This window comes from Erigeron canadensis, chromosome 8, assembly GCF_010389155.1.
Source record: "Erigeron canadensis isolate Cc75 chromosome 8, C_canadensis_v1, whole genome shotgun sequence".
Lineage (NCBI taxonomy): Eukaryota > Viridiplantae > Streptophyta > Magnoliopsida > Asterales > Asteraceae > Erigeron > Erigeron canadensis.
The window spans coordinates 598,131-610,387 of NC_057768.1; the positions used below are offsets into that span (position 1 = coordinate 598,131).

The following is a 12,257-nucleotide window of genomic DNA, read 5'->3' on the forward strand; positions in this document are numbered from 1 at the left end:
GCTGCCGTAACTTTCTCGAACAGTAACAGTTCAACTGGCGCTGGGCTGTATCTCGATACAAAGTATCTGTTTGTACGCGAACGGGTTGAGGAAAATGTTCTTTGTATTGAGTACATAAGTACAAATGACATGCTAGCGGATCCGATGACCAAAGGTCTTCCTCCTAATGTCTTCGTAGGACACGTGTCGAAGATGGGGCTTACTAAAGACTTAGTTTAATTTAATAGCATATTGTACTTATTTGGTCATTAAAATTTTTCCTCCTTATTCAGATTTTGTTTGTCTATTAATCGCACTTTGAGTACTCGTATTAGTGTGTTGACATTATTGTGACAAAATTTGTCTTAGTCAATTGATCATTGCTTATTAGTTTTAAATTTGAGTCATAGTTTGACTAGTGGGGGTCCTGAGTTGATGTTCTTCTCTACGACTGTACTTATTGGCTATGATTTCGGTTTAAAACAAAATGAGTATTATTCCGGAACTTATTTGAATACTCATAGATAAATGATCGCTCGATCAAGTGGGAGAATGTTGGAACCACGTTAGTGTGACCGTCACTGATCATGTGTCATTCCTGATATGATAATTGACGATAATGAAATCCCTATGTCTAAGTAAATATTCGATGGACGTATTTACTCTTAAAGACATATTATAAGGTTTCCCATTAGGTGATTGGACTTGAGAGGACTAATGAGGCACGAATTAAACACCAGAGGGACTTAATGTGAAAATACTCTCCTTATATATATAGAGAGTAATTAACCCTAATTCAAGGTTAATCACAAAAAAAATTTACAGCCTCCCAAATCAAAAAATTGGTCCATCTTCTCTGTTGAATTCATTAGAACCGAATTCATCACTCCATCCTAAATCAATCATCTTATTTTGGGAACCCGAAATCAATGACAAATATGTTTAATGCCTTTACAGGTTCCTCTGGATCTCACGGTACGTGTATATTACGAATTGAATCATGTGATATTACAACAGGTATGCCTCTGCGGCTATCAAATTTGAAAATTTTTGAAGATATGTTTTAAAATCTGCTTAAATTTACAATTTTAATTTTCTCTCAATCTGTCTACTCTTTCTCAATAATGTACCGTTGTTTACATGGTCGCACGGTGTTTAACTATAAACTTAATGCGAGTATATTTTTGTTGTGTAATTAATGCTCATGAAGATGTAGAATATTACGTGAAGGCTAATTGATTGGTTGTAGAGATTTTCGTACGATGATCGAACTATTTGTAATTTGTAAATCTCAAGTACGGGAAATTTTTTATTAATCGTATAAAACGGTAAACCCGCCATCGAAACATCAGTTTTTAGTTTTAATAGATTATATGCCACTTAACCCTTAAATCTAGCTGGCTTATTGTTCCTGTTATTCCACATAACTTTTGGTCTATCGCAGCACAAACATCAGATCGACTAATTAATACTCCAATACGATATCACTATATCTACAAACAGAAGTGATAACTTCAGCCCTTTACCCAACAAAAATGGGATGATTAATTCAAGACTTAAATTAGTAAAGAAATTAACTAGTATAAAGTATATATTTTACAATCTCCTACAACTTTTGTGTAATCATAGATACTCCGTATTTGTAAGATATTTTGGTCTATCGCAACACGAACATCAGTCTAATGGATCGAGTAATGCATAAGTTTACCCTGCAAGCAGCAAAGATATGTATACAAAACTATTAAGATAATTTCAAACCATTGCCCAACAATGGGCTGAATTAGGTGTTATGTATACAAATATAATAATGCTATGATACTTAGATGTGTTGACATATACGAGCATACTCTAAACATTTTTCACTAGAGCAGAAATCAGAAACTAATCGAAAATTTTCAAGAAGGCATCACATAGTTTTACCACATTCTAAGGTACGTATGATTGATATTCAAGTTTCTCCTAGTAGACTAAATCTAATTATTAAACACATCAAAAACAGAACGAAGTAATTAATTAAGGTTAAATGCTATACTTTTCTGTATGTATGCCGCTCTTTGATGCAAGACACCATCTCCACGTACACGCTGCTACTTCTTTGCTCTTTTGGCATCTCTTGGAATTGACCCCGAGTTCCATATCGTCTTCACTTTGGTCTCCATGACTAGCCTCCCCGATTCCCCCACTATGTAGATCATCACCAGACCGAACATTCCTTTTAGCATTTAGCCTTCTTCCCATATTATAATCTTGATCACCACTTCTTGGCATTGGATTATTTGAAGGTGGGGGGGAAACTGACTGATCAATACACCTGCCCTTTTGGGTCACTGGTCCAAAAACAATACCAGACTCAACATCCATATTACGAGTAGCATTTTCCACATCATCACTTCTTGCATCGGATCGACAGAACATTGGGAAAATCTGCATTCATCACTAAGCCCACCTTTTTGTACCGGTGGTCCAAAATCAATTCCCTGACGACCTACGTTTTTCTACATTTTTCGTATTTGATGTTATAAATCTTTTTATACAAATTCCTAATCCGAAAACAACTCATTTCAAACATTAAAACTACGGTTGATTTTGCACAAACCGGATAAAACACACAGATGCCATAATCTAAATCAGCTAAACTCAACTGAACATTGTAATCCACATGTTGTTTCAAGATTAAGCAAACTTTCATACCTTGATCTAAATCATATCAAATTGGTTAAAAATGAATTAGCCCAGTGATGTTATCTGAACTTAAACAAAGTAATAAATTATATTCAATTCACAGAATCATAGATACATGTAAAGAATTAGCAAATACTATCTGTTGTTGCATACTTGCATTCCTGTTGATGTAAATGTGTCACACGGATGCTTGTGTAAGCAAGATGTCTGCGGCGTACCACGAAGATTGTGAAAGCAGAACATCTGATGCTGTCAATGTGCCCGTCTTGTCAAAGTCGAGTCTTTCAAACTCTTCCATGATAGGTGCCATGTCTTCTTGGCTGATCTTTCCCATCTCTTTTAGCTTATAAAGGATGAACTCAGCCGCCCTATGGAACACAATCAAATTATTATTAGATACATAAAATAAGATTCATATGTAAAATAAACAATAGTTTTAGATGCATAGTTCACCAATAATCGTGATTATGTAATAGTATCCCCAATTAGGACTGACTAAACGCGATTATATCAAATGTTTTATGTTTATGAAAGCTTACACAACAACACCATCATCATCAAGATCAGCTGCCTCCAGGTCTGCAGGTGTCGTTTTTCTTTTAAGAGCCCATTTCACTAACGACCTCTGTCTTCTTTGAGTGTGTAACACAGCAAAAGCAAAGAGCAACTGAGCTAAATAAATAGTACCAGACAATATCCAAAAAAGCGCAAAGACACGCCCACCTTTTGTTGAGAAGCATTTGTCAATGTAACCTAGACTCGTAATCGTTCCAACGACACAATAAAAGGCGTGAACAAAGTCCAAATTCTCCACAGCAACCAAGACCGCCGTCCCAGCAGCCATAAGGACGGCAAGCAAGACTACAAGTATTATACACTTGTTTCTCATTCTGTTGGTTTCCATCCTTTTTAATGTTTCTGCAGTACCAACTGTTCGATGCATATGTATTGCTTTTGCAAGTAGTAGTTCCTGTTGCTCAACTAAAAGGTCTGCGGCTTTACTTAGCACGAGCCCAATAAGAAGCATACCCAAGAAAACGAAAAGACAAGCAAGTAGTATTGTAGCATTGCTACCGGGAAATAGGTCTCCATACCCAACGGAAGTCATTGTGACAACAGTGAAGTAAACAGAATCTAAGACACTGTTTGTTTTCTTTCCATTAATCTGGTGTCTGAGGAGATAAAAACAAAGCGTGCCCGCACCCAAATAAACACACAAAAGGATGGCCACTTTTCTGTAACTAGGGTGAAGGTAATTGAAAACAGACTTGGGTCGTGGAAGAGGGACAGCTGGTTTGGATATTGATGACAAGGAGTCTGCCATTGGGGCACTTTTAACACGTCGAAATCTTTTTCTTTTGAGGGAAGCTATTTGATCTTTTGCAATTGCAAGTGCAGGCTTTGGTGGTCCTATCGGTGAAGCTTGGTTTCCTTCGTTAGATGCCATTGTAGCTTGACGTGCACCGTTTCTTTAAAGAGTCCTGAATAGCAACGAGCAGTTGATGGGATTCTAGTTATACACCATGACTAACAAGTCATATAGATTATCGACCAGCAGATGCGAAAATGATACACATTGATGAAAATCAAACAAGTATGAATGAAGAAACAGGGGAAATGAACATGCAGTTGATCATAAAGCAGAAGCATAGAGTACTCACAAAGCCACATTCAAATTTTAATTTTAAGTGTGTAACAATATATCCAATTTGGACGTTTTATATCGTATCTTTTTATGTATCTAACTTTCAAACTTATTATATATTGTTTTTATCTAACATGTAAATTATGTTACTTGTAAAACTATGATGTGCCACTAGTAAAGGATTGGTAGAAAGTTAGGGGTCGTTTGGTTCAAATATTTCAATAAGAACCCTCGAATTCCTTTCGGTCAAATTTTATTGAAATCTTTGAACCAAACAGCCTAAGTATGGATAAAAAGCTAACTAGCTAGATATACGAAATAATGGTCACTAAAATTTGGATACAATAACACAAGTTCGTAACAACAAAATGTGACAATTAATGCAAGTTGGACCAATTAACTTATGTGAATCAAAAACAAAGTAACGTAATAAATTAATAAAATTCGAACTCACCGCCTCTACGAAATTTTCGTGTTCTCGAACTGTTAACGGCTGCTAGTAGTTATATCTGTTATATATCATCATCGTGATTTGTAAGTTCAAACAGTTGTAGTAAAACTTTGTACACGAATTGGAGTACATATATTTTGTTTATAGAAAGTATAAAAAAGATGGCAGAAAGTAACTAACCGGGACCGGTGTTTATTATATATATAAACAAACACGCGGTTTAGTGTGTAATGAAAGTCAAGCGTTGGATGAGCACACTAAGCTGTCGGTGTATGCATGAGATATGGTCGGCAGGGCTATATATTTAAAAGTTTCTATCTTAGGAAAGATATATTGAAGAAACGTAAAGTAGTGCCTCGGCCAATATGGTCCACCCCAGTAGTTGAATTGAATCACTTAAAAGTGCGGAAATTAAGATCGCTAATAAATGTGGATGGTGCGTGTGTGAATTATTGAATACAACATGGTGTTTATGTATGGGAATATATATATATATATATATATATATATATATATTGTGCTTCCAAGAAGAATAGAATAGATGAAGATAGATACTAATTCTTATATTTATTTCAAAAAGATGCTTGACTTTGTATTAAACAAAAACAAAAACGAGAATTGCAGTCAACTTGTTTAATTGTTAAGCTTGAATATAGCTAAATACTTATATATGTACACAAATAGCTCTTAACATAATAGATTTTTTATTTTATTATTAGCATACTAATTATACACCATCGCTCAATTGATCTAAAACCCCTCTTGCTTTTATACTAGTTCTCAAAAAATTATCAATTGATTTAAATCTCATTAGCTCTTAACATTATAGTTAACAAAGTCAATACCATTGCCTTTCAAAACAAAGGTCAGGGTTTAATTCTCACTCCATGTAAAAAGTGAAGGTCTTTTTTTTTTTTTTATCATTTAGTTAAATATTAGAAGCACCTATATATCTAAATAGAATAAGTCTATCCACATTTTAACTCCTCATACACTGTTGAGGTGTTGGACCCAAAACCCGTTGATAACGTGTTACATTTACATTTTAAAGCCAATAATACAGACTAAAGTATGGATGGAATTTTCAAATCATAAACATATCAACAACATCCAAAGTCCTAAGAAAACAAAACTACAACTTCAACATCACTTGTATTTGTATATCTACACAAATTCTCCGTTAAGCTTATATTAAATTTAGAATACACCATCACTACTTTAGACTTTACAAGACCCACAAAGTTATTACAGATAACGCTAAAACCTATAATCCAATCTTAAGCAACATTCTAAGCCATCGAAACCAAGCCTTCATGACTCGAGCCTGTTATCATTTACAGGGAATTCACGAAGTGAGCGTCAAATGAGGAACTACCAAGGGTTCATTACCAGGAGACACAAACCCTGGCTTCCATATTAGGACTATTGTAATGGAATCTCTATACCATGCCTTGGATCCAAGTCAACTAAAGATGTGCCTTCCAAGTTCCCATGACAAAAGCACTTCCGAGGAATGATCGTATAGCACCAAGATACGAGAAAACATAATGACTTGTTGAAAATTATAACCAAATTTTACTAAATTAGAAAACTCAACATCACTGCTTCCAACTCCAAACTCTGGTCACTATGTCGATACTTCACTGAATTGTTTGGCGAATACTGATAAATGTTGATTTTAATATAACTGCGCAGGCATGACAGGATACATGCCCAACAAGTTAAAAAGCGCCCCCCATATCCCCACTACTATTTTTTGGTATCTCGACCACTACTACTTTTGCAGCGACCCTCGCTGCAAAAAGTGAAAAAAGTGCGGGCCCCCATGTCTATAATGGTAAATATGGTAGAATAAAAGCGGGCTCCTTGCCAACGTCGCTGCAAAAAGTCTGGTCGGGTTACCAAAAAAGTGGTCGGGTTACCAGAAGTCATTGTTTGTTTGAACCACCATAAAAAATTATCATCTTAAATCAAGAATCAGACACTCTTGAACCTTAAAAAGTATAAACAGAAATTAATACTTATGACAGTCACCTGGTTTTTGCAGCAGAACTGAATTGTCTGTCTATAAACAGATACTAAAAAATTCTGGTATAATGCATTTTCTGCTAAAAAAAACTCTTTAAATGATAACACAAAAGTAACTTACGGATCAAATATAGGCAACAAAAAAATTTGCGCACTGGGAAATTCCTAAAATGCGTCAAAAGTGCTATTTTCATTAAGGTTTCCGCAGCATTAAACAACCTTCAGCTTGGAAATCTCGATCAAAACTACTATTGAGATGATGGTACACTAATTACCAGCACACCATCAATTCACTGTATATGTCTAACTTTGCCAAAATCGTATTACGTTTGTTTACATGTGAAGTTGTTTAAAATTACATCTCTCTCCAACGCTGCAGGCTGTTCTGTTCGATACCAATGTTTCAGCTTTTCAACCGTCAATACTGCCACCGCCGCCTCCTTATCTTACAGTTGCAATATCAACTTTCAGGTCAACCATAGACACAGGTCTCTCTCTAATTGTTTTGTTAGAAATCCAACCAGAAAATTACCATCTTTGTTTTCTGATATCCGTTCCAACAATTGCATGATCAGATACACTTCTCTTTTTTTCCACAAAACCGAACATAAACGACTGACAAATCTTGAGCGTGCAAATAGAAGCTTGGTAAAATAGTTCACATGTCTGTCAGCTGGCTCAAAACAGCCGTACTCGTTCACAAAGTTTGAATCTTGGAACCATTTCAAGATTCTTATAGTGGGCAGACATTTAAGTCTAACTTTTCACATACTCTACCTGTAACATCAAGTCCTTGATACCTGAATCATGTAAAATGTTGGAAACTTGTTCCTTTGTAGTAACCTGGTCCGTTTCAGCAGAAACATATATATGAAGAGTACCGACAACATCGTTGTTTGCAAGAGTCCATATGTGAAAGTTTTGGATGCCTCGGATACCCTTTATCTTCATAATACTACTCACTGCTGCTTTAAGTTCATTTTCATGCGCTCTAGGAACTCTTTGCAATAAAATTTCTGCAGAGTTCCTTAACAAGGGTATCACCGAAGACACAATTAATATAGATATGAAGATAGAGCAAGCAGGATCAGCAATGAGCCATCCCTTGTACTGAATGAGAAGGGTTGAAATAACAACCCCTACACTTCCCAAAGTGTCGGCCAAAACATGCAAGAAGATGCCTTCCATGTTGTGATCAACATGATGGTGATGGTGCTTTTGTTTATCTTCTCTAATTGAGCTGATGGGAACATGATCGTGATGGTGTTCATGATCATTATGATCATGACGGTGTTGAAGGTCATGGTGATGTTGACGGCTGTGGTGATCATGGTGGTGATCATGGTCATGGTGGTGTTGATGATCATGATGGTCATGATGATGTTGATGATCATGGTGGTGCTCATGGTCATGGTCATGGTCATGGTGATGATCATGGTCATGGTGATTATGATGATGATCATGGTGGTGCTCATGGTCATGGTGATTATGATGATGATCATAGTCATGATCATGGTCATGGACATGATCATCTCGATGTTTGTTGGCATTTTTGTGATCATGTCCAGCATGGTCATGTGAATCAGAACCAGTATGAGAATGTGAACATGATGCGCCTCCACCATGGGCATGATGATGCTCGTCGTGAAAAAAGATCAACCCAACCACATTAACAGCAAGCCCTCCGATTGAAACCGTCAACAGGCTAGAGGTCGAAATCTCCTGAGGTTCCAAAATTCTTTCCAACGACTCCAACACTATCAACACCCCAACCAAAACAAGAAACACGGCATTCACATAACCTGATAAAACCTCAAACCTCCCACGACCATAATTATACTGACCATTAGCAGGCAGCCGTGCAATATAAGAAGCATAAAGACCAATCGCAAGAGCAGCACAGTCAAACAACATGTGACACGCATCAGATATCAACCCAAGACTATTATTCATAAAACCAGCAACAAATTCCACCACCATATAACCAGTATTAATCAAGAGAAAAAGCGCAATCTTTCTTGACTTCCTTTCACTCAATATATGCCTAACAGACTTCATAACCGAAATCAAAAACGTATCAGGCGACTCCAACCCTAACTCCAAAGAATTCAATCGAACAGGGTCTAATTCCATCACACCAACTCCAAGCAGCATTCCGCATATCAGTAACCCCCAAAGGGAAAGCTCTGGGTAATAAAGCAACTCAAGTACAAGAGTACATACAAACGTAACAAGAAACTCTTTTCGAAAATCTTTCAAACTTGCCACCTTCTCATCTCCATAGTACTCACTCAAAAGCACCCCAAACACAACAGTATTCGCTAGCGGCCATATAAGGGTACTAAACGAAACACTATCACCCTCAGCTTCAAACACCAACATACTAACCGCGGCAGGAACAAACAGCACGATAGTCGTATAAAACAACGAAACCAGCCTCACCTCTTTCCTACCCAACTCCCTAATGGCCCCCCAATTCATAGACTTTTGTTCATACCCAGTCAAAAAACCCGACAAAAACGGAAGCAACATTGGCCAAATCCTAACACATTTCTCTCTATCCCCAACTAAAAACGACCCAAACCCGAAAGTCCCTAAATTAACAAACGAAAAGGGAAAGCATTCAATTCTATCCCAACTAATAGACAACAACAATAACCCAATAAAAACAGCGAAAAACCCACGAACCTTATTCGAATTCACCGGGTCATAACCCGAGCTCCTTCCCTTGACAAAATGCGAAACGACGTAACCCGAAGTTTCCGCGAGGATCATCGCAGCAGTACCGCAGTATCGTAGAGCCTGAAACCGAATCAAAAACACAATAGATAACAAAAGTGATCTGATTATGATAACCCTTTGTTGTAACTTTGATAAAGAATGATGAAAATTGATAATTGATTTATTAGAATTTGGTTTTAGAATGGAGAAAAATAGAGATAAAAAAAGGGAAAAAAGAGAAACAAGAAATGTAAATGGAAAAACGGAGAAAGATGAGGGGGAAGATTGAAGAAAAGGGAGTAAAGAGTAAAGGGATCTGAGAGAAAATAAAAGGATGAAAAGGGAAGATGGGGTTAAGGTTTTTTTGGATTTTGGTGGTGGCGGAAGACGGTGGCGGAGTTTGGATGGGGTTGGGATTGGAGTGAAAGGTGGGTAGTGGCGAGATGGGGTGATCGGGGTGGTGGTTAGGGTTTGGGGTGTGGTCGTTCGTGGTGGCAGAGAGAGGCGGCTGGGACGGTGTTGCTGGTGGTGGTGGTCGGAGGACATGGTGGTGGTGGAAATGTTTAATGTGGGAATTAAGTGTTTGATATTGGGATTGGTGTTGACTGAGTTGGGTGGGTTTGGTTGACCAAGACTAGTGAACTATTACGATATCTACATTTATAGTCCTTTCAGTTATTTGTAAATTGCAATTTTTGTCGATACTATTGATAAAAGGAAAGATGTTTTTTTATGTTTAGATTGTTTCGATAGATCGGATCTTTGATTTCAGATTGTATGGAGGTTTTACTGGATTGGATACTCTTTTGAAACTCCTTTTTCTGGCCAAACTTTAACAACTGCTACGAGTAACATCAAACATTTAAGAAGGTTCGAACCATATATCTCTTCTCTTACAAAAATATTGAAACGTTTAATGATCATATACTTCTTTTCTAACATTGTCTTAGGTTATGTTTCAATTCGTCAAAGTTTAACTTCAAATATATCTTGGTTGATGCACATTTTTCTATTTGTTAGTAAGTTACTGGAAAGTATTGATTGCGTTTTTAACTTGCATTTACCCAAAACGTTGATAGTACAAAAACCAATGACTATCATATTAACATGTTTTTGTGCTTTAAGTTATATACCAATTGTGATATTTGTTTTATGGTCGATGTGCATATTTAAAAAGAGAAAATCACCTCAATATCAAAATTTATATAAAACTATAGCAATTTACCCAATATTTTTTTAACTTTCACAAAATATCCATGAAAATCGCAATAATTTAGAAAAATCGTTATGAGATTTCATAAATCGCTATGAGATTTTAACAATTGCAATAAGATTGTAAGAATCGCTACGAGAATGTATAAAATCGCAATGAGAATATATAAAATCGCATTGAGATTATCTTAAATCGCTATAAAACTTGCTAAAATCATTATGATAACATAAAATCGCATTTTGTAAATTAAAATCGCTACGAGAACATTATAATCGCAATAAATATATAAACAATCACAGTAAACCAAACACACCCATTACAAAATAGTTCACTCCCTCTTTGGCTCTTTTAACCCTAAATCAGATTTTCTTTCCCCAAATCGTCATCTCCCTGACCTCACCCCTCTTCCTCCATTTTTCTGGTGACAATCACCAGTCGACCTCCCTATCAGTCGGCCTCCCTATCAATCACGGTGGGTCACCAACCAACACCCCTCTTTTCTACACCATTCACGGTTGTATCTCCACCACCAAGCCCTCTCTCCGCCATTCACGGATTCATCACCACCAACAACCACGGTTATAACATAAAATGAAGAACATTATGGAAAATCAAAATTCCAGGGTTAGTTTTCTTTACTTTTATTTTGAGTTTAATAATTTCCATTTATGTATAATTGGTGGTATTAATAGGTTGTTTCTGCTATTTTGTATAAGTACAAGTTTTAAGAATGAAAGTATAGTGACATTGTCTCAGACTTTAGATCAGTGCTACTGATATAGTAATATAAGCTCTTTATACAAAGTTACCATTGTCACATTCTTGTTTACAAATTAAAGTTGTATTACCGTAGAAAACATGGTTATCAATATACTATACGTGTGGATTAAAATGTGACAGTTGTACACTATTATATTATATGTATGGACTAATATATGAGTATGTACACTATTACATATATGGGATCAGGTTTTTAGTTTGTTGTTTGTAGGAATATTTTTCGGCAACAGTAACTTTGAAGAATAATGTAAGGGTATTCAAAAACATCAAAGAGAAACTTACGCTTGGCCAGAGAAAGTTGTTTGAGACTACTTGTTTTGGACCCTGGTTGCAAGTGCAACACCCAAATGGAGATCCATTGTTGTGTCATTTAATTTTGCAAAGCATGATAGATGATGTACCACCCGAGGGATTGGCATGGCACCCTTCTGATATGTGGTTTCATTTTCCTCCAGCATATACTCGTTTTGGCCGTGAAGAGTTTTGTCTGGTCACAGGTTTACGATTTAGACGACATGACACATTTAGTTCGTACACCAAACATATCCCCAAAGCATTATGTCCCGAGAAAGTTTTTACTGATTTAGAAAATGTTAAAAAAGTGAAAGTCATGGATTTGAAAAGATCATTCGACAAACTTGATTTTAAAAAGATGAATGACAAGCCCATTCAAGTTATGATCTACAAATTTGCCATTTCCCACAAGTACACGTCTTTGCATCTAGATCGACAAACCCATTCAAGTTATGATCTACAAC

At 36.4% G+C, this 12,257-nt stretch overlaps 2 protein-coding genes across 3 annotated transcripts; both read right to left on the reverse strand.

Moving 5' to 3' along the window:
• Nucleotides 1–2,720: 2,720 nt before the first annotated feature.
• LOC122580201 (two-pore potassium channel 1-like) lies at nt 2,721–5,025 on the reverse strand. 2 transcript variants are annotated; one of them, XM_043752477.1, is made up of 4 exons: nt 4,938–5,025; nt 4,761–4,815; nt 3,201–4,142; nt 2,721–3,029 (listed from the first exon to the last, which is right to left on the reverse strand). In XM_043752477.1, exons 3-4 carry the CDS (start codon nt 4,106–4,108, stop codon nt 2,840–2,842), a joined length of 1,098 nt encoding a protein of 365 aa, XP_043608412.1. In that variant the 5' UTR covers nt 4,109–4,142; nt 4,761–4,815; nt 4,938–5,025; the 3' UTR covers nt 2,721–2,839. The 2 variants fall into 2 exon arrangements, with proteins under 2 accessions (XP_043608412.1, XP_043608413.1); XM_043752478.1 differs by lacking the exon at nt 4,938–5,025 and having other exon boundaries at nt 4,761–4,865.
• Nucleotides 5,026–6,858: 1,833 nt separating this feature from the next.
• LOC122580244 (zinc transporter 5) lies at nt 6,859–10,085 on the reverse strand. Its single transcript, XM_043752521.1, has one exon. It carries the CDS (start codon nt 10,050–10,052, stop codon nt 7,542–7,544), a length of 2,511 nt encoding a protein of 836 aa, XP_043608456.1. The 5' UTR covers nt 10,053–10,085; the 3' UTR covers nt 6,859–7,541.
• Between the last annotated feature and the right edge of the window lie 2,172 nt (nt 10,086–12,257).

What these genes read in the sequence shown, in the direction of transcription:
- LOC122580244 (XM_043752521.1), bottom strand. Translation starts at nt 10,052, where the DNA reads ATGTCCTCCGACCACCACCACCAGCAACACCGTCCCAGCCGCCTCTCT.
- LOC122580201 (XM_043752477.1), bottom strand. Translation starts at nt 4,108, where the DNA reads ATGGCATCTAACGAAGGAAACCAAGCTTCACCGATAGGACCACCAAAG. An exon ending in GATGATGATGGTGTTGTTGT is followed by an intron (nt 3,030 to 3,200) that starts GTAAGCTTTCAT and finishes TGTGTTCCATAG; the next exon opens with GGCGGCTGAGTTCATCCTTT.